Here is a 26,899-nt window from a genome sequence, read left to right on the forward strand (position 1 = left end):
GGGATCTGTATCTGGGGCTCTAGTTGTCCTGGTCTCCGCTGTCTTTCAGGGCAGTAGAGGTCCTTTCTAGGTGCTGATCCACCATCTGGTCTGGATACGTACTGGATCTGGTGGCTAATACTGAGGTGCTAAACCATTCAGGGCTTTATAAGTAATAAGCAATATTTTAAAATCTATACGATGTTTGATAGGGAGCCAGTGCAGTGTGGACAGGACCGGGCTAATATGGTCATACTTCCTGGTTCTAGTAAGAACTCTTGCTGCTGCATTTTGGACTAGCTGTAGTTTGTTTACTAAATGTGCTGAACAACCACCCAATAAAGCATTACAATAGTCTAACCTTGAGGTCATAAATGCATGGATTAACATTTGTGCATTTGACATTGAGAGCCTAGGCCGTAATTTAGATATATTTTTGAGATGGAAAAATGCAGTTTTACAAATGCTAGAAACTTGGCTTTCTAAGGAAAGATTGCGATTGAATAGCACACCTAGGTTCCTAACTGATGACAAAGATTGACAGATGACTTAGCGTTCTAGGTTATTACATGCAGAGTTTTTAGTTTTTTTCAGAATTTAGCAGTAAGAAATTACACGTCATCCAGTTTTTTATATCGACTATGCATTCCATTAGTTTTTCAAATTGGTGTGTTTCACCAGGCCACGAAGAAATATAGAGCTGAGTATCATCAGCATAACAGTGAAAGGTAACACCATGTTTCCTGATGATATCTCCCAAGGGTAACATATAAAGCGTGAAGAGTAGCGGCCCTAGTACTGAGCCTTGAGGTACTCCACACAGTGTCCCCTTAGAAAGTTAGAAACTTAGTTTGTGTTCAGTCTCAAGTGTGTTTCATTCCACCAAGAAACCTTTGGTCACAAAGAATCAAGTTTTGCAACCTAATGCAATGTTTCTCCGAGAAATGCAGAACTTTTGCAATCAAAAGCAAAGTTTCTTAGGTGAATGTTCAACTTTTCCGTTGACTCTCTGATCTGGCTCATATCTATACACTGCAAACAGAAATGCAAGGGGGTAAAAATATTTTCTTTCTCAAAACACTTAAGTTTTGATTTCTAATTGAACAAATGATTTCACACATGATAACTGGGTGTAGGTCATTAGTAAACGAGTGAGGAATTTAAATGGCTATATTTCCCAAATGAAACAAGATTTCTTAGTTTTGATTGTAATGTAGAGAACTTAGTTTAGAGTTTTGCAAAACATTTATTAGCAATTTCCTCAAGTTTAAGCAGTAAAAAGAAATGTCATTTGTAAGTTGCAGTTGTTCCTTTTTACTCTGCAGATTAAATATTTGCACAAAAAAGACTACCTCATTGCAATTCTTGCAAATATGCAACTGCATTTAAGTAAATACTCCATTCAGCAAGTCACAAATAAACACTTCTGAATGTCCGTGTTTGTCAATGATTACTATATACTTCACCAAGTATTACATTTATCATGTGTGATACAAATTTTCTACTTCATGTCTCATACGACTGTTATTTTTTTTCTTTGCACTGTGGTTTTTCAGAGAAACAGTTTGATTTCTTTTTTGATTGCAGCAGAAAGGAAACAAAACCACAAAAACCACACAGTTGGCCTCATATGTGACTTTGCCCTTATTCACATTTTGGTTCTTTATTTTGCTTACCTTTGTTCTGATGTTTACTATTTATTTATGTGCAATTAATCCCACCTAACATTAACATTTTAAATATATGTTTATATTTTAATAATTTCACATTAAATTTTCAAATTAATGGCATCGAATGTATGATGGAAGGTGGGTATCACTGAGAAGAATACAAAAGTAGGAACATATAGAAAGAAAAAATATGTTATTGTTTAAATTGTGGGTGGGAACCTATTGCTATCAAGGGCCATTCACATTTTAGTAACATTCTTTAAGGGCCATACTAAATTATTGAGCACATATATCACTCACCTCTCTAATGCAATGGTTGGAACTGCTTCTCTTTGACGAGGCGTCTGATGTCAGATGACAGTGATGACAATGCTACTCGTAGCTGGTTAACCAAGTTTCGTTCAGTCAGTCTTGTTTTTGACTACTCATAGCGGTAGGTCGTCTCAAACAGAGATGCAAACGTCAGTGCATGTCTTCTCAGAATGGGAAAATCCTCAGAATGTACATACAATTTATGCAGCTTAATTATTTTCTGTTGTAGGTTGTCTGTTAGAGTGAACTTAGGAAGCATGCAGATCCATCTGTAGAGCTTTATTCATTACAGTATGGGTCGATACTAAGGCCGTTTCTAGCCAATTTGACACCCTAGGAGAATTCCTTATTGCCCCCACCCCTCAGTAGCTAAGACATCGCCCATAATTTACACATAAATAACACACAAATTAATTTTATTACATTTGGATTGGATACATGTTGAGATATTATCAGTTGTTACCTTTTGGTCTTTATCTGTTTTTTGTTCAATTGTTTTGTTGTTGTTTCTTGAAACATTGATTTAAAGTCTCGGTTTATTGCATTATTATTTCAGTCAAACCTATAAAACCCTTTGTTTGTTTTTTTGCTACATTTAAAAGCCTGATCAGTGGCAAAAACAGAAGACTAGGATAAACAGGGAAGACTTGACAGGACTAGAATAAACCAGTACATCAGGACTGATTCTGTAAAGTAGTGATAAACAACACTGGGTGTTAAATGGTGGTTTGAGACTGATCTATATAGTGTGAAATTGGATACAGGTGAGAGTGTGATTAGTGAAATGGAACATGAGAAATGTAGTCCAGGGTGATGTTTACCAGTCTGTGTAGTGTGAAAGTCAATATAACCAGAAGACGACCTCTGGTGGTGAGTGGACGGACAGAAACAGTCAGGTACTTCAGAGCATTACACTTTAAAAGGCGTAGCAAATATCTCCAATTCAGTTTGTTTACTTTTCATGTCCTTAAACCTCTTGCTAAATGCCTGAAGCATTAAAATAACATAATTAAATAAAATAACTCATGCACAATCAAATTCCCCGCTGCTGTAATTTTAAAAGTTTTATTAAAATACTATGCATTTAGCCCTATATGATGTCTATTTTTACATTGTTTATCGACAGTTTTATATAGTTTGGATTAACTAGTTAGACAGTTAGACAGATATGTATATTTATTCATAACCACACTGAAAATAAGTACATACTGCAGGGCTCTCAAGTTTTGAACTGAGTTCAGAGTGAGATTTTGCCCGCGGTCGCGATGTCGGCAGGGGTTTGATGGGGACGGGTGTCTGATCTCATAAATGACACATATTCTTACAAATAAAATAATATTTATTTAATTCAGCATTTATTTGTGTGTGTGTGTGAGCAGTGTTCGAACTATACCGTGTCCTTTGGGGGAGCCCACTTCTTTCTTTTTTTTTTGGGGGGGGGGGGGGGGGGGGTAGAGGTCGTGCACATGCGCATGTCTCAAATAAGGACTTACAACAGCTACAAGTGTATGCACTATTATACATTATCGACACGAGTGCCTCAAAAAATGACTTATAATGACTTACAAAGATACATAACAGCTACAATATGCACTATTATACTTTATCGACACAAATTGATAGGTCAGGAAGACAGCCTTGAATGATGTTGCGGTCTCCTCCATTAATTTAGAATTCACCTCAGTTACTTTATTTGGCAGAATCGCCTTTTGCTTAGTCAATGCCACTTCAATGGCCATCTTGTGTGCAATGCTGTCCCTGTATTTATATATAATTTTTCGCGACTGGTTCTGAGCATTAATCATTAATCCACTCCTCAGACAAGTGCGTGCCAGGTACCTTTTCAGACAGAAGAAGGTTTTTTGCGTCCTTACAAGTTGTAACGAGTGGAAAAAAATGTGGCCCCTTTAAGAGCTGCGCGCTCCCTGTAAAACGGCATGCACTCTCTGTATGATAATGTATACAAGCGCGACTCGAATCCCCCATGTATGCGGGTAATCTCTGTTTGGAAATCATTTTGTTTTAATCTTGTTTGTTTTGTTTTGGTTACGCTGTGGACGGTGGAACATGGGACAGACAATTGCCCGAGTTCGATTGGAGAAATAAAACGCGAGTCGTTGTTAAATGTCAATCGCCTCCGTGAGTTTTGTCTGGCCTAATAACTTTGTGAGCTACCCATATTTTTTTTCCCCCTCCTCCTGACACAACGCGTTACAAAGTGATGCACCCCAAGCTTCATCCTTAACACACAGCCATGTATATTGGCTCTTCCAGTCTCTCCACTGCTGGCTGTTCCAGTTTAACGCGAGAGAGGACTCGAAGCAAGAGGGGTTAGGATCCCAGAGATTACTTTTCTTCAGCTTCATGCGTTTTCACAGTGGGCTTGGCTTGAGGTTTACCAGTGCTTGCAGCAGGTGAATCAGTCGTGCGTCATCACTACACAATTTCTTAATAAAACCAAAATTAATTGAACTACCTTGTTTTCTTTTTGCCCTAGCTATGATGCTATAACTGCATAATGGAAGGACTTTGCGCACGATAAATGGCCTCCAACGTTTATTTTTTTTCTACGAACCTATGACATACTAACATGTGGAATTTGCAGCGCAGCGCCCCCACACCTTCTGTAATCTTTATTGAGGTTAATTAGGTTTTAATCGCCGTCATGCATGAATGAATAATATTTTTGCCATCATAATCACATTACAAAACTGAAATTGCACTTAAAAATATTCACATTGTCAGTATTTTTTGAGACCCCCCAAAATTTCAGATTTCTCGTTTTCAGGGGAGCCCATGTCTTATTAAGGGGAGCCGAGCTCCCCCTAGCTCCCCCGTAGTTCGCACTATGTGTGTGAGAGAGAGAGAGAGAAAAAATGGTCAGTGTTGTTTATTGTAGGTGTTGGTAGCTGGTTTTGAGGCCAGGGGTTGGTGGCTCCCATTTGAATCACTGTGGTTCCAGGCCAGCCATTTTTCACAGTTCCATCAAGTGCTAAACTGTTCCTGGTTTTGGTCTTGTTTAATCCCACCATGGAGAAAACCCTCTCAGCATAGGTATTTGAATGAGCAAGCACTAACACTAATGCAGCTATTTTAGAAATCCTCCCTGCTTATGTCCCTCACACCTTGATGGACACAGGAGTTATCTTGTCTGCAGACTAAGCACCAGTAAAAAGAGCTGGTGGTTCCCATTGTGATGAATGGCGATCGGGTTGACCACTCCTTCTTAAAGGAACACCTACAGGTGGCTGCTCTACATAACCCTCTCTTTTTCCCTGTTTCCAGTGGGTTCTCCACTGTTTCCTCTATGGTCCTCCACAGTCTCTTCCATGCACCCATCCTCTACTGGCACCCTAACTCCCTCCCCTACTGTATTCTCCACAGCCTCCTCCTCTGACCTAGCCACCTTTTTAGGGAGCTGGGCCCGCATTCATAAAGATTCTAAGAATCCTCTCAGAAAACTCTTAATTTAGCTTAAAAACTTTTACGTAGGAGTCTTAGCTTAAAAGCGATTCGGGACCGATCTGAGAGCAACTCTGAGTAAGGAAAAGACAAAAACGTTTATCTTAGTGAGGAGGCGGGGTTGAACCGGTTGCTATGTATGACACAATCTTTTGAAGACTCTGATTGGCTGGTTGTCCAAGAAGGAAAAAAAAGAGTGATTTTAAGTATAGGGTCTATTCTAATCCTCACTTTAAATTTACATGCGTAATTTTTCCTATTTGACCGTTCTCTCTCTCTCTCTCTCTCACACACACACACACACACACACACACATTATATGTGTGTATATGAATTCTATTTTTTTATTTACCATGCTTTTAATTTCCTATAAGGTATTTGATTGGCTTAGAATGATAAAAATTGTTCCACTCTTTCCAATTACAGTGATTGCCGTCCTATGTAAGTGGCGGTTTGAGTGTTGGTTTTAATGTATCAAACATGGAATCAAAGCCAAGAAGAGCGAGAAAGCCAATCTGGACAGAGGAACAGTGTTTACTGTTAGCCCAGTTAGTGGATGAACACAAGGCCATTCTTAAAGGAAAATTCAGACACAGCAAGGGACAAGAAGCAGACATGGGAGCGTATAGGACAAACTATTAACGGTTCATTCCCCCTGCTTGTGTTCACCTATAAGCCTGCTATATTCATAAATGCAGTTTTTAGAGCCTGCAAGGTGGGAATCTCCAGTGGAAACGAAATGAACTGCGACACAATAAGATGTTCTGAAAGTGCTGTAATTGTTTGTGTGATCACTCTGCTTACAGAAGGTTGTGACAGACCCAAATCATCACTATTGCATTGTTGCATGTTCCCAGTTGCCAAATATCGTAATGTAGTGATTACTTTAATTTATATATTAAATTATATTATATTAAATTATTATATAATCTATACCGTCTTATTAACTCATTGTCATCCATTGTCTGCAACACATTTCTTCTGCCTCTTCATCTTTCTGCCATTTTCTCTTAAGCTCTTAAGCCTCTTAAAAGTCCTCGTCTGTGCTCATAACAAATTTTACCTTAAGACCTCTTTTAAGGGATAAGATGCTTTCTGAATTAATTTTTTCTTTACTAGGATTTTTTTCTTTAATTTTAAAAGTAAACGCCCACATTTCTAAGAATTTTCTTAGAATTTTGTCACTAGGAACTACTTTTTGCATTAAGATTCTTTATGAATACGGGCCCAGATCTTTTAGAACAAAGCATGAAAGATTGCTCCTTTGCCTCTTCCCTGACATCTTTGAAATAGACGAATGCAATAATCAATATTATACATTGGATAAAATATAATGAAATAGCCTAGGCAAAACGTTTTGAAAATGGGGACCAGGATGAGGTGCAGTAAAAATACAAGGAAAGAAATTTTTTTTTTTTTTTAAACTATTATGGATACTGCCATACAAGTATTATGGATAGGCCTATTATAGAAGTCTCTTATATAAAACTGTCAGAGTAGCCCCGCATCCTCTTCAACGTGTAACTTTGGCAATAAAAAAATAATAGTGGGCTAATAATAGGCACAAAAGCTACGGCCGACCACGTATAATGGCCAAAATTGCGTGCGTGTCGGGGTCATAATAACCATCAGACCAAAACATATCTTAGACTGTTTTTAAAAAATGTTAAATTAATATATTAATAAAAAAAAACATATAGTGAAAATCTGTGTCATTGTCTTGACAAGTCTGTAACCGTAACGTTACCTACTTCAGCGAGCGTCTGGATCTGTGTTGCACACGAGCCTGTAAAAATCTTACCCGGATACAGCAATGCTATTTTCTGATTGGCTGATCGGTAGCTATATTTTTTTTTATTCGATTAGCAGGTGCGTGTCAGGGCCTTCGGGGAACTCACTTGATTCCTCTACGTTACCTGTTTCACTGTTTAAAAAAATAGCGCCGCAACTTGGTGGGCGTTGTCCTCGTAATGTCTCTGCGTGAGAAATACAAGGTGTGGCGTGTGAGCGTGTGAACGGGTTGAAATGCGTGAGTCTCACGCCCAATGCGTGAGACTTGAGAGCCCTGATACTGTATCGTTAGCTGATGCTAACGGTCTAGCTAACAATCTTGCTGTGCTAAGCTAAGGAGGTCATTTTTAGATATAAATTCAAAATATTTTTATTCAACCACCTAGATTGATTACATCTGGGGAAAAGGAAAGGATGTGATGTTCAGGGCATTGTAACTACAGTAATTATCAAAGTGGGAAGTGATGCCCTCTGGGGGCATTTGACCAGGGGTGTCCAGACCACAGACAAGATTTGAGAAGAAAACAAACCATTATGAAAATATATATATAGTACAGACCAAAAGTTTGGACACACCTTCTCATTCAAAGAGTTTTCTTTATTTTCATGACTATGAAAATTGTAGATTCACACTGAAGGCATCAAAACTATGAATTAACACATGTGGAATTATATATGGAATTATATACATAACAAAAAAGTGTGGAACAACTGAAAATATGTCATATTGTAGGTTCTTCTTTTGCTTTGATTACTGCTTTGCACACTCTTGGCTTTCTCTTGATGAGCTTCAAGAGGTAGTCACCTGAAATGGTCTTCCAACAGTCTTGAAGGAGTTCCCCGAGAGATGCGTAGCACTTATTGGTTCTTCTGCCTTCTGTCTGCGGTCCAGCTCACCCCTAAACCATCTGGATTGGGTTCAGGTCCGGTGACTGTGGAGGGCAGGTCATCTGGAGCAGCACCCCATCACTCTCCTTCTTGGTCAAATAGCCCTTGATGCCTTCAGTGTGAATCTACAATTTTCAGAGTCATGAAGATAAAGAAAACTCTTTGAATGAGAAGGTGTGTCCAAACTTTTGGTCTGTACTGTATACATATATATATATATATATATATAGAGGATAATACAGAAATAAACAGGGCAAAGAAATAGGCCACAAATAATGAGCTACACTTTCAAATAATGGAAATAAATAAATAATATTAATTAATTAATTAATTACAAACGTAAAACTGATTTGATTAAAGAACCAGTGACATTAAAAATATGAGTTGTTTGGCTTTTGTTGAACTAAGAAAATATTATATTCTATAGGTCCCTCCATCAACAGGGAAACATTCATTATTTTTCACATTATACTCATTTAAATCTCTTTCGGATATTTATTTAGTAAGATACATATTATTATTTTCTTTTCTATTATTTGCTGAAGCCCAGCTGAGTTTTTATTACTTCATGAATATCAGAGGAGGGTGATGGCAAAAACTCTCTCATTACAAAACTGACCAATCAGAAATTATATTCAAAGGACATAATGTATTTTGCTGCCAGAAGCAGGAAATACAAACAAACACATATTATTAAAAAAAAAAGAGGAATGGAGGCGTTTTTAAATCAAACCGAGACTGAAGAAACCAGAGGACATGCTGAATGAATGTGTTCAGAATTATAATAGGAACATATGAAGGACTTTAAACACAGCACAGAATAAAACAACATACACATGAAGATGAATAGAGATGATTGACAGCTGATGAACATCAGTGTTGATGTCAGGAGCAGAGATGGTGACCTCTGCTGGCAGTTTGAGGGAAACACACACACAGAATAACAGATCATACTGAGCAAGCAGCACTTTGACAACATTAATACATCGTCTGTTGTGAGGTGCACAGTTATGATTTTGTTCAGTATATCAGGGTATAATGATCAATAATGACTTAAAAGCAGGAAAATGTTGTGAAATAAGAAAACAATGAGCTTGTATCTCATCACTGAACATCACTGCATGTGTTTTGTTCTGCTGAATTAATTAAAAAATGATATATTTACACAATCAGCTTTTTACTTTCGTTTTATTCCACTGTTACATCATGTATTTAAGCTATAAAAAATGCAACGCTTCAGTGACTCTTCACTAATGACACCTGTCAATCATATGTGGCTCCGCCTCTCACTGCAGCATCTTCCTGTTGATCTGAACAAACAAGAAGAACGACTGACTGAAGTTCATCAACAACATTATAATCTTGATAAATCCATAAGCTTGATAAAACTATCAAACTGGAACTGAAGAGAGTTCTGACTTTGATATCTCACTTACTGTAAGTGTGTTGTAGAGGTCAGAGGTCGTGGACTTGAGCTCAAGAGCTGTGTATGTGTCTTCACCGGGATCAGAGATCTACAGAGACAGAGAAAGAACATAGGAGCACGTGATATATGGAAAAATGTATAAAACAATATTAAATATAGGATTTTTGGGGGGTAAAAATGTACAGACTGTTAGACATCAATAAATCCTGAGCTCATCAGGCTTTTAAATGATTCGTTAAAACAGCAGACTCATGAGTCATATAATTGTGAATCAGACTCGGCTCATGGTTTATGTTTGTTTTGTGTGAACGGTTCAACAAGAAATAAGTGTTTTTATATTTGTATTTCTTAAATAATCTGTCACATCACCTGAGGACGCAGCAGATAGTTTCAGAAATCACTATCAAATACAAGAGAAATATGAGTTTGTAAAGGTTTTTTTTTGCTGTATTCTGTTGATAAAAGACTTTTACTTTGTAATCATTCTGTACATTTACAGTCTGAAACAGACAACAGTTGATCGATTGATTTTCTGCTTCTGTAAAGTTGTGTTTGAATGTTTTACCTGTTTCACTCCGTTATCTTCAGTTTTAACACATCTTTGTTTCCTGTTAAAATCACATTAACAACATATAGACAACAGCATTAAATAGAAAATATAAATGTTTAAAGATTTCTAATAATCACATACAGCTGATGCATTTCCTTCTGTTACACCAAATGAACTTATATAATATAAAAGTGCATTTATGAAGTCAATGTAGTTTATAATTGAACACACATTATAAACCATATGATGATGATGATGATGATGATGATGAATAATCCTCCAGATGTCGCTGTGATCACAATCACATTCCTATCAGCACCAGGATGAACTGAAAGATGAAGATCAAGATAATTAACAAACTGATGAATGATGTGAAGATACAGGAGTGTGTTAATAAAAGCTTAACCAGTGGCAGTAACAGCGTCTGATCTCTGAGATCCATGTTTTGCACGATTTCTAAATTGCCTTATAGCATGATTTTCCACAGCCCCGAGCTCTCGCAGTATGCTATCTGAACCAATCAGAATGCAGCGCGCCTAAATGTAGTGTGACAAGGGCCACACTTAAGCTGATTAAATCTGTACTCACAGGTGACAGTGAGCTGAGCAGCAGGAGAGATGTACGTGTGTCCATGTAGAGCACAGCTGTATCTGCCTGCATCCTCTCTTCTGACTGACTGCAGCAGGAGTTGATTGTTTCCGTCTCTTCTCTCAGTAAATGGCTGTGAGTTTCTGTACCAGATGAATGTTGCTCTGTCAGTCAGAGCGCAGCTGCTTTTACATGTCAGATTGATATTTTGACCCTCTTTCACGCTCTCAGGAGCCTCCACCTGAAGATCTGAACACAACACACACATTATATCTAGTGCTGCTGTCATACACTGATTATTATTCAACATAATGCACAGAAGAAGAGCTCAGCCTCATGAAAGTCACCTGTGACAGTAAGAGTCACTCCTGGAGTGCCAATCCATTTATCATTAACAGTGATGAATCTGAAACAGTACTTGTGTTGGTCCTTCTGTGTCACATGACTCAGTCTGATGGTGCAGTTCTGCTGTTTGTCTCCCAAATACTGAAGCCTCTGACTGTATTCAGGGTCCTTAGACAGATCTGGAGGCTCTTTACCCTGCTCAGGGTTTCTGGTCCAGAACACTTTCTCAATCTTATATCCAGTAGGGTATGTATAAGAGCAGCTCATTATCACTGAGGAGTGCTTTAGTGCACAGATGTGTGAAGGACTGTAACTCACACCCCAATCAGCACTAGAAACCCCTGAAACACAGAATTCATCAAGAGGAAAATTATGTTTTATCAGTTAAACTGGACTGTAACATGATAATACTCTTTACTAAAAAAAGTACAGGGAATATTATAAGCCCCGATTCAAAAAGAAGTGCCTTAATGTGAATGTAACAGAGACTCACCGTGAATCATGAGCAGAGAGATCAGAGGAAGACGAGGAGCATTTCTGACCGACATCAGCGTCAAATATATCTATAATACAGCATTCATCATACACTCATGAACAGTGCATGTACATCTCCCTATTCTTAACATTTCTCACGTTAAGACTCGTATGTTATATGAGCAATAATCATCAGTTTTCATTGGCGTATGAGTGTGTGTGTGTCTTACCGTGTTGAAGCTCATCAGATCAGCAGCAGACAAATGATTGACTGTTTTAACACTTGCACTTTAGCTTTACTGGCCGATTAATGCTTTGTGGTTAACACTATTTTAATGCACAGAGGCCCCTCCATCAACAGGGAAATAACATCACTGAACTCAAACTAACTTAAAAATAGCAAGAAAATAGCAATTGAAGTTCATTTGAGCATGTTTTCAAAAGCTATTTAGAGAAAAAAGGACTTTGTAACCAGACTTTACTTGTAATATAAGCTAGTGTTTTTGTCCATTCAGTTTATATTCTCTGAAAACCAGATGCCAATTAAATCACATTCAATATATAAAGCCTATTTAAGTTGTTCAGATGAACAAAGCACAAGGTTTTCTTGCATAATTATCATTTTAACTGTTTGTTCAGACAGTTCATATATTAGCCCAGGGACGTAGCCATCTATTCAGAAGTGAGGGGGACAGAAATTACACAAACACACACAGATATATATATATATATAAAATATTACGAAATGACATTTCTGCAATGTATAAAGCCTACTAGTCAACAGTTTTTGAACGGTAAGATTTTGAAGTATTTATACTATTTAAAATAACTGTTTTCCATTTGAATATATTTTAAAAGTAATGTATTCCTGTGATCAAAGGTGAATTTTCAGCATCATTCCTCCAGTCTTCAGTGTCACATCCTTCAGAAATCATTCTTAATATATATATATATATATATATATATATATATATATATATATAAATTAATACTTTTATTTAGCAAGGATTCTTTAAATTGATCAAAAGTGATGATAAAGAAATATTTTATAAAATGATGTCTATTTCAGATAAATGCTGTTCTTCTGAACGGTCTATTCATCAAAGAAACCTGAAAAAAAAATATTCAAGTTGCTTTATTTTCTACTAACCACCAGATGGCGCTGTCTGACAATCTCAAAGCTTTGAATCTTTCCCGGAAGAATCAGGCTTCATCACGAGGCATTTTACTGTAAAAATCTTCTCGGTTAGGTATGTAACCATGGTTCCCTGAATAGGGAACGAGATGCTGCGGTGACGTCACCACGTATGGGAACACCTTCGGTGTGACGAATGTCTGAAGCCCTATACCATCCCGCCAATCCTATTGGCCAAATGGCGCATGGCACCACCCTACGCATGCGCACGCATGATATACCTGGGTGCAGCGCGCCATTTCGCTCAGATTTCATGACTGAAGATGAAGAACATTATCAAGGTACGGAACGGCCAGAACCGCAGCATCTCGTTCCCTATTCAGGGAACCATGGTTACATACGTAACTGAGATGTTCCCTTTCATAGGTCACTTCGATGCTGCGGTGACGTCACCACGTATGGGAACGATGTACCAAAACGCGTGACGTACCTGATAACTGAGATCCGAGGAAGCATCTGCTCAAGCGGAGAGAACCCGGGAGCCAGGAGCCATCCTCACATCCAGACTGTAGGACTTGATAAAAGTGCTCGGTGAGGACCATCCTGCCGCAGCACAGATATCATCCATAGAAGATCCACTGAGAAAAGCTTGAGAAGAAGCCACAGCTCGAGTGGAATGAGCTTTAACTTCCAAGGGTGAAGCGAGTCCGCGCGCCTCATAGGCCAAAGAAATTGCCTCCACCAACCAATGGGACATGCGCTGCTTCGTAACCGCATGGCCCTTACTTTTATGTCCAAAACGGACAAACAGCTGGTCAGATTCACGCCAAGGGGCTGTACGATCCACATAAGTCTTTAAAGCTCTCACAGGGCAAAGACTTAGATCTCCTGACCCAGCCTCAGCAGGTGAAAAAGCTTCCAGGACCACATGCTGAAAGCGAAAGGGGTTAGATGCGACCTTAGGAACATAGTTAGGCCTGGGCTGCAGCAGCACCTTCACAGAGCCCGGTGCAAATTCCATGCATGAGGGTGAAACAGAAAGAGCCTGTAAATCCCTAACTCTCTTGAGGGAGGATAAAGCCATGAGAAGAAGTGTCTTCAGTGTCAGGAATTTATCCGATACAGTCTCCAAGGGCTCAAACGGATGCCCTGATAAACCTAGCACCACAATGGATAAATCCCATGAAGGAACTCGCACAGGGCGGAAAGGCCTCAGCCGTCGCGCACCCTGTATGAAACGAGAAACTAGTGGATGACGCCCCACAGAGGCACTGCCTATGTATTCGTGGTAAGCTGAAATGGCTGCCACGTAAACCTTTAAAGTGGCTGGTGTAACGCCATCCGAAAAACGCTCCTGGAGGAACTCCAGCACTGAAGCCACTGGGCAGTAAACTGGATCCACATTATGATTGCCACACCAGGCTGTAAACAGTTTCCACTTGAAAGCATATAAGCGTCTCATAGAAGCTGCTCTAGAATTCAATATAGTCTCAGTGGTTTCAACAGAAAGACCGGGACATACTAATGCACTCCGCTCAGTGGCCACGCCCACAGTTTCCACAGATCTGGCCTCGGGTGCCAAATCAGCCCCTGTGCTTGTGATAACAAATCCTGTCTGAGGGGAATCTCCCACGGAGAGCCCGCTAGCAGACTGATCAGATCCGCAAACCACGACTGCGTGTGCCATCGCGGAGCCACCAGCAGCACCTGTTCCACTCTGTCCCGCCGTATTCTGCATAATACTGCTGGGATCAAACGAATCGGAGGAAAAGCATCCAGACTGGTCCTGGGCCAGCTGTGAGCTAACGCATCCACGCCCAGGGGCGATGGGGAGCGTAGGGAGAACCATAGTGGGCAATGCGTAGTCATGTTCGACGCGAATAATTTTTTTTTAGATTTTTTTGCTAAGTGCCTGTTGGTGTTGGCTGGTGCCTGTTGGTGTCGCTGTTGGACAGTGTTTTCTCTACTTCCTGTTGGCCTTCTGTAGCTAATCATAGCTCCATGTAGCTGTTTTTATTTTATATTTTTTCTCTATAATCTTTCTTACTATCACTGTCTGTTTGTTTGTTTTTTAAATTGTAAAATATAACTTAATTCACACCATATTTCTGATATTACGATTCAATCTTATCAGATTAACTTTGATCGTTCACTCTTCCGTGACTGCAGCACACCTGCAAAGCGTTAGCACTCGTTAGCTTGTCATTAGCGTTTTCTTTTCTCCTCTCCTCTCCTCTCTCACGCTGCAGTTTTCCACAAGTTCATCAAACAACCGCAGTAAGAATATTTCATCAAGCACGGTGAGTAATGGCTTCTCCTACAATTGTTATTTGCACCTCTTGCCACATGTACAGTTTATCTATCTCTGTCGCTGATGAGGGATTCACATGTGATAAATGCAGGGAAACAGTTAGGCTGACAGAGAAGATTTCAGAATTAGAGACACGCATCCAAACTTTAATTGAGGACAGTAAGAATGTTAGGGCTCTAGATATGGCTTTGGATGCGTCTAGCTCAGGGATTCCTGTACATTGTCCGGTTCCAGCAGAGCCCCTGCAGCAGGGCAACTGGGTGACGGTGATGCAGCGTAGTCGTGGGTCAAAACACCGCTCTTCTGTTCCGATCAAAACATTAAACAGGTTCTCCCCACTCAGTGATGCACCCACTGAGAAACCTGATGAAAGTGCTCTAGTTATTGGTGATTCCATTGTACGGAACGTGAATATAGAGACACCAGCCACCATAGTCAAATGTTTACCGGGAGCCAGAGCGCCTGACATCTTGGCAAATTTAAAAGTGCTGGCTAATGCTAAACGTAAATACAGTAAGATTGTTATTCATGCCGGCGCTAATGATGTTCGACTTCGCCAGTCGGAGATCACTAAAAATAACTTTAAAGAGGTGTGTGAACTTGCAAGCATGATGTCAGACACTGTAATATGCTCTGGTCCCCTCCCTGCTTACCGTGGTGACGAGATGCATAGCAGATTGTCATCACTCAATGGCTGGATGTCTAAGTGGTGCCCACAGAATAACATAGGTTTCATAGACAATTGGACGAGCTTTTGGGGCAGACCTGACCTGTTTAAAAGAGATGGTCTTCATCCCTCCTGGGGTGGCGCCACTCTTCTGTCTAGAAATATGGCAAATAGTCTTAGTGTTTATACTTGACTAACTGGGGCCCAGGTCAGGAAGCAGACAGACTGGCTAAACCGACCGTCTGCTAGCTGCCTCCCGTCACAGAGGTCAGTTAATTCTCAGCACATAGAGACTCTTTCACCTAGATATCACACTATAGAGACTGTGTCTGTTCCCCGAACTAGAAAATACAAAAAACGTCCAAACCAAGTTAAGGTTAACAATTTAATTGAGGTTCAACAAATAAAAAACAAATGCAATATGGATAAACAAATGATAAAGATTGGCTTATTGAATATCAGATCCATTTCTACGAAAACACTTTTTGTAAATAATATGATAACTGATCATAATATAGATGTGCTCTGCTTGACAGAAACCTGGCTAAAACCTGATGATTACATTATTTTAAATGAGTCCACCCCCCAAGATTATTGTTATAAACACGAGCCGCGTCTAAAAGGCAAAGGGGGAGGAGTTGCTTCAATTTATAATAACGTTTTCAGGATTTCTCAGAGGGCAGGCTTCAAGTATAACTCGTTTGAAGTAATGGTGCTTCATATAACATTATCCAGAGAAACCAATGTTAATGATAAATCCCCTGTTATGTTTGTACTGGCTACTGTATACAGGCCACCAGGGCACCATACAGACTTTATTAAAGAGTTTGCTGATTTTACATCAGAGTTAGTTCTGGCTGCAGATAAAGTCTTAATAGTTGGTGATTTTAATATCCATGTCGATAATGAAAAAGATGCATTGGGATCAGCATTTATAGACATTCTGAACTCTATCGGTGTTAGACAACACGTTTCAGGACCTACTCATTGTCGAAATCATACTCTAGATTTAATACTGTCACATGGAATTGATGTTGATAGTGTTGAAATTATTCAGCCAAGTGATGATATCTCAGATCATTATTTAGTTCTGTGTAAACTTCATATAGCCAAAATTGTAAATTCTACTTCTTGTTACAAGTATCGAAGAACCATCACTTCTACCACAAAAGACTGCTTTTTAAGTTATCTTCCTGATGTATCCGAATTCCTTAGCATATCCAAAACCTCAGAACAACTTGATGATGTAACAGAAACTATGGACTCTCTCTTTTCTAGCACTTTAAATACAGTTGCTCCTTTACGCTTAAGAAAGGTTAAGGAAAACAGTTTGACACCATGGTATAATGAGCATACTCGCACCCTAAAGAGAGCAGCCCGAAAAATGGAGCGCAGCTGGAGGAAAACAAAACTAGAGGTATTTCGTATTGCTTGGCGGGAAAGTAGCATATCCTACAGAAAAGCATTTCACGAGTTCACATCTACGTATATTAATTCAGTAAGGTTATGCGTATTTGGCGTGCTGTCCGGGTGGAGGGCTCCGAGCTCGGGATGAGGCCCGAACCCAGAGTACTCCCCCCGGTTGTGGTAAGAGTAGATGGATCTATGGTGAGGAGAATGGGGTGGAGGAGGGATGCTGAAAACTGTCAATGAACAGAGGTAGGTTCTGCTGTCATTTATACCTTATCATGGGTTGATTACTGATTGGTCTCCACTTGTGTTAATCAGGTTAATGAACTGCGACTGTTCCTCCCGAACTTTGTTATAAAACTACATTTCACGAGTTCACATCTACGTATATTAATTCAGTAAGGTTATGCGTATTTGGCGTGCTGTCCGGGTGGAGGGCTCCGAGCTCGGGATGAGGCCCGAACCCAGAGTACTCCCCATAAAACAAGAGAGGAAAGGACAGCCGCCGGACTACTAACCCCCCAAACGCAGAGATTTGGCGGGCTGACTTTTTTTTTTTTTTTTTTTTTTTTTTTGTGCCTCTGGCAGAAGCGGAGGAGCAGGCAGGTCTTATTGGTTGATGGATGAGGAAGAGGCGGTTACGATGTCGGTAAGACAGGTTCTACCGTCTGCCTGTGAAATGTATTGATTTGGGAGACGGACTATGTCCCTGCGTCCGCTGGAAGACTGGTTTGCTGGACGAAGAACAGGAAGAGATGGATGCATACTGCGTCCGCTGAGAGACTAGTGCTCGCTGGACAACTGAGGAAAAATATGTTATTGAGTCCGCTGTGAGACTAGTGCTCGCGGACTGATAGAGGAGACAAATAGGTATTTTCTGCGTCCGCTGGGAGGCTGAGGCTCGCTGGACAGACAGAGGGAAAAACGAATAGTAAAAATAGATATTTACTGCGTCCGCTGAGAGACTGGTACTCGCTGGACTCACGGTGGAAACCGATAATATTTCTTGCGTCCGCTGAGAGACTGGTACTCGCTGGACTCACGGTGGAAACCGATAATATTTATTGCGTCCGCTGAGAGACTGGTACTCGCTGGACGGACAGTGGAAACGAATAATATTTACTGCGTCCGCTGAGAGACTGGTGCTCGCTGGACGGACAGTGGAAACGAATAATATTTACTGCGTCCGCTGAGAGACTGGTGCTCGCTGGACGGACAGTGGAAACGAATAATATTTACTGCGTCCGCTGAGAGACTGGTGCTCGCTGGACGGACAGTGGAAACGAATAATATTTTCTGCGTCCGCTGAGAGACTGGTGCTCGCTGGACGGACAGTGGAAACGAATAATATTTACTGCGTCCGCTGAGAGACTGGTGCTCGCTGGACGGACAGTGGAAACGAATAAATATTGACTGCGTCCGCTGAGAGACTGGTGCTCGCTGGACGGACAGTGGAAACGAATAATATTTACTGCGTCCGCTGAGAGACTGGTGCTCGCTGGACGGACAGTGGAAACGAATAATATTTACTGCGTCCGCTGAGAGACTGGTGCTCGCTGGACGGACAGTGGAAACGAATAATATTTACTGCGTCCGCTGAGAGACTGGTGCTCGCTGGACGGACAGTGGAAACGAATAATATTTACTGCGTCCGCTGAGAGACTGGTGCTCGCTGGACGGACAGTGGAAACGAATAATATTTACTGCGTCCGCTGAGAGACTGGTGCTCGCTGGACGGACAGTGGAAACGAATAATATTTACTGCGTCCGCTGAGAGACTGGTGCTCGCTGGACGGACAGTGGAAACGAATAATATTTACTGCGTCCGCTGAGAGACTGGTGCTCGCTGGACGGACAGTGGAAACGGATAAATATTTACTGCGTCCGCTGAGAGACTGGTGCTCGCTGGACGGACAGTGGAAACGGATAAATATTTACTGCGTCCGCTGAGAGACTGGTGCTCGCTGGACGGACAGTGGAAACGAATAATATTTACTGCGTCCGCTGGGAGGCTGAGGCTCGCTGGACAGACAGAGGGAAAAACGAATAGTAAAAATAGATATTTACTGCGTCCGCTGAGAGACTGGTACTCGCTGGACTCACGGTGGAAACCGATAATATTTCTTGCGTCCGCTGAGAGACTGGTACTCGCTGGACTCACGGTGGAAACCGATAATATTTATTGCGTCCGCTGAGAGACTGGTACTCGCTGGACGGACAGTGGAAACGAATAATATTTACTGCGTCCGCTGAGAGACTGGTGCTCGCTGGACGGACAGTGGAAACGAATAATATTTTCTGCGTCCGCTGAGAGACTGGTGCTCGCTGGACGGACAGTGGAAACGAATAATATTTACTGCGTCCGCTGAGAGACTGGTGCTCGCTGGACGGACAGTGGAAACGAATAATATTTACTGCGTCCGCTGAGAGACTGGTGCTCGCTGGACGGACAGTGGAAACGAATAATATTTTCTGCGTCCGCTGAGAGACTGGTGCTCGCTGGACGGACAGTGGAAACGAATAATATTTACTGCGTCCGCTGAGAGACTGGTGCTCGCTGGACGGACAGTGGAAACGAATAAATATTGACTGCGTCCGCTGAGAGACTGGTGCTCGCTGGACGGACAGTGGAAACGAATAATATTTACTGCGTCCGCTGAGAGACTGGTGCTCGCTGGACGGACAGTGGAAACGAATAATATTTACTGCGTCCGCTGAGAGACTGGTGCTCGCTGGACGGACAGTGGAAACGAATAATATTTACTGGGTCCGCTGAGAGACTGGTGCTCGCTGGACGGACAGTGGAAACGAATAATATTTACTGCGTCCGCTGAGAGACTGGTGCTCGCTGGACGGACAGTGGAAACGAATAATATTTACTGCGTCCGCTGAGAGACTGGTGCTCGCTGGACGGACAGTGGAAACGAATAATATTTACTGCGTCCGCTGAGAGACTGGTGCTCGCTGGACGGACAGTGGAAACGAATAATATTTACTGCGTCCGCTGAGAGACTGGTGCTCGCTGGACGGACAGTGGAAACGGATAAATATTTACTGCGTCCGCTGAGAGACTGGTGCTCGCTGGACGGACAGTGGAAACGGATAAATATTTACTGCGTCCGCTGAGAGACTGGTGCTCGCTGGACGGACAGTGGAAACGAATAATATTTACTGCGTCCGCTGGGAGACTGGTGCTCGCTGGACGGACAGTGGAAACGAATAATATTTACTGCGTCCGCTGAGAGACTGGTGCTCGCTGGACGGACAGTGGAAACGAATAATGTTTACTGCGTCCGCTGAGAGACTGGTGCTCGCTGGACGGGCAGTGGAAACGGATGAAAATTTACTGCGTCCGCTGAGAGACTGGTGCTCGCTGGACGGACAGTGGAAACGGATAAATATTTACTGCGTCCGCTGAGAGACTGGTGCTCGCTGGACGGACAGTGGAAACGAATAATATTTACTGCGTCCGCTGAGAGACTGGTGCTCGCTGGACGGGCAGTGGAAACGAATAATATTTACTGCGTCCGCTGAGAGACTGGTGCTCGCTGGACGGACAGTGGAAACGAATAATATTTTCTGCGTCCGCTGAGAGACTGGTGCTCGCTGGACGGACAGTGGAAACGAATAATATTTACTGCGTCCGCTGAGAGACTGGTGCTCGCTGGACGGACAGTGGAAACGAATAAATATTGACTGCGTCCGCTGAGAGACTGGTGCTCGCTGGACGGACAGTGGAAACGAATAATATTGACTGCGTCCGCTGAGAGACTGGTGCTCGCTGGACGGACAGTGGAAACGAATAATATTTACTGCGTCCGCTGAGAGACTGGTGCTCGCTGGACGGACAGTGGAAACGGATAAATATTTACTGCGTCCGCTGAGAGACTGGTGCTCGCTGGACGGACAGTGGAAACGAATAATATTTACTGCGTCCGCTGAGAGACTGGTGCTCGCTGGACGGACAGTGGAAACGAATAATATTTACTGCGTCCGCTGAGAGACTGGTGCTCGCTGGACGGACAGTGGAAACGAATAATATTTACTGCGTCCGCTGAGAGACTGGTGCTCGCTGGACGGACAGTGGAAACGAATAATATTTACTGCGTCCGCTGAGAGACTGGTGCTCGCTGGACGGGCAGTGGAAACGAATAATATTTACTGCGTCCGCTGAGAGACTGGTGCTCGCTGGACGGACAGTGGAAACGAATAATATTTTCTGCGTCCGCTGAGAGACTGGTGCTCGCTGGACGGACAGTGGAAACGAATAATATTTACTGCGTCCGCTGAGAGACTGGTGCTCGCTGGACGGACAGTGGAAACGAATAAATATTGACTGCGTCCGCTGAGAGACTGGTGCTCGCTGGACGGACAGTGGAAACGAATAATATTGACTGCGTCCGCTGAGAGACTGGTGCTCGCTGGACGGACAGTGGAAACGAATAATATTTACTGCGTCCGCTGAGAGACTGGTGCTCGCTGGACGGACAGTGGAAACGGATAAATATTTACTGCGTCCGCTGAGAGACTGGTGCTCGCTGGACGGACAGTGGAAACGAATAATATTTACTGCGTCCGCTGAGAGACTGGTGCTCGCTGGACGGACAGTGGAAACGAATAATATTTACTGCGTCCGCTGAGAGACTGGTGCTCGCTGGACGGACAGTGGAAACGAATAATATTTACTGCGTCCGCTGAGAGACTGGTGCTCGCTGGACGGACAGTGGAAACGGATAAATATTTACTGCGTCCGCTGAGAGACTGGTGCTCGCTGGACGGACAGTGGAAACGGATAAATATTTACTGCGTCCGCTGAGAGACTGGTGCTCGCTGGACGGACAGTGGAAACGAATAATATTTACTGCGTCCGCTGGGAGACTGGTGCTCGCTGGACGGACAGTGGAAACGAATAATATTTACTGCGTCCGCTGAGAGACTGGTGCTCGCTGGACGGACAGTGGAAACGAATAATGTTTACTGCGTCCGCTGAGAGACTGGTGCTCGCTGGACGGACAGTGGAAACGGATAAATATTTACTGCGTCCGCTGAGAGACTGGTGCTCGCTGGACGGACAGTGGAAACGAATAATATTTACTGCGTCCGCTGAGAGACTGGTGCTCGCTGGACGGACAGTGGAAACGAATAATATTTACTGCGTCCGCTGAGAGACTGGTGCTCGCTGGACTGGCAGTGGAAACGGATAAGTGGATGATTACTGCGTCCGCTGGGAGACTCGAGCTCGCTGGACATGCGGGTGAAGACAGAGCAGATTGAATACGGTTTTTTTTTTTTTTTTTTTTTTTTTTTTTTTTTACTCGATGAGGGTTTGGTGGGCTTTTTTGATGTGGAAACGGTTGGTTCTTATGTAGCTTTGGAAGGCATCTGAGGACCACCTTCCTAGAGCTTGGATCTGCTGCTGGGAGAGACCTTTTTGAGCTGCTGATGTTGCTGCCCCAATGCGGAAGGAGTGGCTTGAGAAGTTTTTTGCTGGGATTCCTGAGTGTTGGAGGACGGATTTCAGATGTTTCTGAAACCAGAAGCGGGTGACTGGTTTGTTGGATTCGTCTATGAATAGGGGATCGAGATGGCAGTTAGCTTGGGAAGTTCTCCACTGGAGGTATGCCAGAACGGATTGGAATGGTTGGATGGGTGATGAGAGTTTGAAAATGTAAATTAAATGGCCTTTTTTGGTTTGGTCTGTCTTACTTTGTTTGATCAAAAATGATATGGTTTCGTTATCTATGACTGATAAGTCTGAGATGGTGGGGTGGGTTTTGGGATCGAATTTGGAGGTGATGGCGAGTTCCGAGCATCTAAGGAAACCGAAAAAGGCTAAAATAAACATGGCATCTAATGTGCGGGCGATATGGAGAGACAGGTAGCCGGTGCGGAGGGTGTAAATGCATTGGGTGAGGATATCTGATGTTATGGGTTGTCTAGTGTCGGGACGGTTTGGCTGGGATCGTTGAATCCCTTTGATTAAGAGGGAGGTTTGTGAATTATTTATCTCGGGTGAGGGGGCGCCGTATATCAGTTTGTGGAAAAATTGAATGCCACTCAGATACCCTTTGATAGAGCCGACTTGCAGGCTCTTGATGCTGTTAAGGTAGGATATGAATGAAGTGATTGTGAGGAGAGAAAAGACTGGGAATGGTAGATTATAGGATACGTGGAATGTTTTAAAACATCTCCACGCGGTCACGTAGGTTTGGAGGGTTCTGGGGGAAACTGCTTGGAGGATTGTGTCGAGTGATGTGTCGAGGAGGGGTTTTAGCGGATGTGTTACGGGAATATCAGTTCTGAATATGGAGGAACTGGCGTTGGGAAATTGTCCGCCCCTGGAGCCAGCGTCCTGAATTTCTGAAACAGAAAGCGAGAGAGAGAGTCAGCGATTTGATTTTCTGAGCCCGGAACGTGTTTGGCGACTAAGATGAATTGGTCGCACGCTGAGATCCAGGTGAGGCGTCTTAAAAGAGGCATTATAGCCTGTGAATGAGAGCGGCCTTTATTAATGCAATGCACTGTAGCGTCGTTGTCGCAATGCACCAGAATGCTGCTGGTCGTCCATTCTTTACCCCACAGGAAGGCTGCTACTACTATGGGGTAGATCTCAAATAATGCGGAGGACAGAGGGATGTCCTGTAATTGTGGTGGCCAAGGAGACGCGAACCAGCGACCTTGGTAAAATCCTCCGAAACCGACCGAGGGGGCGGCGTCTGTGAACAATCGGATATCGACTGGGGACGAAACGAGGTAGCGGTAGAAAAGAGATAGACCGTTCCATTGGTTTAGGAATGTTAGCCATAACTTGAGTTCGTCGCGACAAGCTTGGGTTATAGAAATGCGGTCCTCTAGTGCGGGGACGGAGGACGCGAGCAAGAGGAGGTGCGAAATGAATGGGCGGCCTTGCGGAATAATGCGCATAGCGAAATTTAGGTGTCCCAGCAGGGATAGTAGTTCACGTTTAGAACAATTTGGGTTGTCGATGAGGGTAGATGAGACTAGGATGATTCGGTCGATTTTCTCTTTGGGCAGGGATGCTTGGAATTTGTCTGAATCCAATGTAATCCCGAGGAACTCGATGGATTTTGCCGGACCCATCGTTTTCTCTTGAGCAATAGGGATTCCGAGTTCGGAAAAGACTTTTTGGGCCGTAAGGAAATGTGCGGCTGGTATGGCTTCAGGGGGCGAAATTATTAAAAAATCGTCTAGCAGGTGAATGAGGTGGGGAATGGCGTAATTATTCGACAATATCCAGCAAACTGCTTCTGATAGCATGTCGAAAATTTTTGGGCTGCTTTTGCATCCGAAGGTTAGGCGTACGGCGAAGTAGTATTTCCCACGCCAGCGCACTCCAAAAAGATGCCATGAATCTGGATGGATAGGCATAATTTTGAAGGCTGAAGTAATGTCGATTTTTGCGAGCCAAGCACCCCGACCTGCGATTTTAACCATGTCGATTGCTTGATCTATGTCTTGGTATTTAAGCGAAAATTCATCGAGAGGAATTAAGCTGTTAATGCTTGGAAACGGGGAATTGTGCGGGGCTGATAAGTCGATTATGAGACGTTTTTTACCCGAAAATTTTCTTGTAGCCACTCCGATGGGGCTGATACGAAACATGTTGAATGGAGGAGTGTCGAAAGGGCCGATCATGAACCCAGATTCGACTTCTTTTTTTATCAGATTGTCGACAACTTCAGGTTCTGTTAGGGCGGACTGAAGATTATTGCAGATAGTGTTCTGTGAGAGTGGGCATTCTGCGCCGGGTTTAAAGCCGTTTTCGAGGCCTGTCAGCAGGTATTTGGTAAATTCGGGGTCCGGATGATGAGCTAGTTCAGCGTGCATGCGTGAAATATTTACAGGAGTCGATAAGTAATTTTTAGAATTTTTATTAGCAGATTTGTACACTGGGCACACGAAGCGGGCATGAGCGCCGCCGCAGAAACTGCAAACGTGAAGGTACCGGCAGCGCGATTTGGTGCATTTACCAGCGTTAAACTGGTTGCAGGGCTGCCTGCTTCCTTCAAAAGAGGGATTTTTAAATCTTTGATTAGCTAAGGCTGTTGCAGGACGTGGCACATAGCTGGTGGATCTCACTGGGCTGGTTCCTGAATGGGGTGGAACAGAAGGATTAACTTGGGGGCACCACATGGTTGAGTGTGCCACTGACCTGCAGACTGCACAGGAAATGTTTTTACAGCCCAGAAATACCCTGCTGTGGAGATCCTGGTCGAGAGCCCCCCAGTATGTGCACTGGTTCCACTGGGCGACTCGCACTGCGCTCTTAGCTGAAAAGAGTTTGTGATAGGTGTAGAAATGCCCGCCCCCATAGGACAGCGCGAGCTCTGCTATTATAGCCAAATAATCATTCAGTTCGCGCCGCCTGTGGGGGAAAGCTGAACAGATGATTTCTGTATATCTAGCGAAAGCGATAGTGAATTCAGGAAATGATAGTAGGCGGGATGTGTGGGTGGTTGGATTTTTTAAAGTGACTGAGAAGTCCCCGCAGTCTATTTGCCTGTCTGATTGGGCTGCGGGGAGCAGAGAGAGTAGAGATGAAAGATCTACGTCCATACCTGCGAGGATCTGTGCCCGGATGTTTTGTGACACGGGAGGTGGCTCCATTGCGACGGCATTGGACGGAATGGGCATCTGTATTGCTGTGGAAAGAGAGTACTGGTTTTTAGTTTGGAGCGAATAGCTGGGGAGGGTATGTGCCGGGTCTGTAACTGTCATCGGAGGCCTCGCGTTTTGATGACCTGTTGAGGTTTGAAGAGAAAAGTTATTAGGATGATGTGGAGGAAAGGGAAGGAGATAGGTAGGGTGATAGGAAGGATTATAGGCATGAGCTGCCGGCGGGGGCGGGCCCGCGCTTGTCTGAGCTACGGGAGCTGCAGGCCACTGGAAGTGGGCGGGGTTATGACCTGGTGGGTGGGATTGTTGATATGGTTGGGCCTGTTCTGCTAGCGTCGGTAGCTTCGCGCTAGCGTTTGCGAGAGGAGCTGGAGGCCACTGAAAAGGAAAAGGGTTATGAACAGCGGGAGTGCCTTTTTTTTTTTTTTTTTTTTTTTTTTTTTTTTTTTTTTTTTTTTTTTTGTCGTCTGGCGCCGATACAGGATGGCTGCCTCCGTGACGAGCTCCGCATATGTTTTTGTGTTTTTGTTAGTTTGTCCTGTCTTTAGTTATATTCCTGCCATCAGTTTCACCAGGGAAGAACTGCTGAACATTCGGCAGAACACACCACAGGATATTTTACCGGATTTCAATTATTCAGACGTTTTACTGAACGTTGTTATCGGAGGAGCGGCGGCACTGATCAAGCGCTTCAGGACGCGCAGACGGGGGAAGCGAGCGGGAGCGCTCGTAAGACTCAGGAAGCGCGGATTTCGAACGCCGTTGCCTAGCATCCATCTGGCAAATCTCCGCTCTCTACCCAACAAAACGGACGAACTCCTTCTGCTCTCTCGGACAAATAAGGATTTCACACACTCTGCTGCTCTGTGTTTCACGGAAACCTGGCTGAATGACACCATACCGGACAGCGCGCTCCATCTGCCGGGCTTTCAGCTGTTTAGAGCGGATCGTGACACAGAATCAACGGGGAAATCGCGTGGTGGCGGGACATGCTTTTACATCAATGAACGGTGGTGTACAGATGTAACTGTGTTAAAGAAGACGTGCTGCTCAAATCTCGAAACACTCTTCATTAACTGTAAGCCGTTCTATTCGCCGCGGGAGTTTCATTCGTTCATTCTGGTCAGTGTTTACATCCATCCTCAAGCGCATGTGAGCTCAGCTTTACAGAAACTCGCTGATCAGATCACAGAGACAGAACAACAACACCCGGACTCTGTTTTAATCATTCTCGGGGACTTTAATAAAGCCAAT

At 43.1% G+C, this 26,899-nt stretch overlaps 2 protein-coding genes across 2 annotated transcripts in view; both read right to left on the bottom strand.

Moving 5' to 3' along the window:
* The window catches only part of haus4 (HAUS augmin-like complex, subunit 4), a 45,044-nt gene extending 19,436 nt beyond the window's left edge, over positions 1-25,608 (bottom strand). Inside the window, exon 1 of the mRNA XM_052557803.1 lies at positions 25,604-25,608. The gene's annotated coding sequence lies outside the window, so the exon portion shown is untranslated. The remainder of the gene's footprint in view (positions 1-25,603) is intronic.
* On the bottom strand, positions 10,277-11,726 carry LOC127958819 (B-cell receptor CD22-like). Its single transcript, XM_052557826.1, has 4 exons — positions 11,505-11,726; positions 11,014-11,352; positions 10,667-10,915; positions 10,277-10,406 (listed from the first exon to the last, which is right to left on the bottom strand). Exons 1-4 carry the CDS (start codon positions 11,557-11,559, stop codon positions 10,294-10,296), a joined length of 756 nt encoding a protein of 251 aa, XP_052413786.1. The 5' UTR covers positions 11,560-11,726; the 3' UTR covers positions 10,277-10,293.
* Positions 25,609-26,899: the final 1,291 nt, after the last annotated feature.

This window comes from Carassius gibelio, chromosome B5 (assembly GCF_023724105.1).
Source record: "Carassius gibelio isolate Cgi1373 ecotype wild population from Czech Republic chromosome B5, carGib1.2-hapl.c, whole genome shotgun sequence".
NCBI classification, from domain to species: Eukaryota; Metazoa; Chordata; class Actinopteri; order Cypriniformes; family Cyprinidae; genus Carassius; species Carassius gibelio.

Coding starts and splice junctions, on each gene's coding strand:
- LOC127958819 (XM_052557826.1), bottom strand. CDS start 11,559: ATGTCGGTCAGAAATGCTCCTCGTCTTCCTCTGATCTCTCTGCTCATG. Junction 10,916..11,013: donor AGTGACTCTTACTGTCACAG/GTGACTTTCATG, acceptor TGTTGTGTTCAG/ATCTTCAGGTGGAGGCTCCT. Junction 10,407..10,666: donor TGCTCAGCTCACTGTCACCT/GTGAGTACAGAT, acceptor TTCATCTTTCAG/TTCATCCTGGTGCTGATAGG.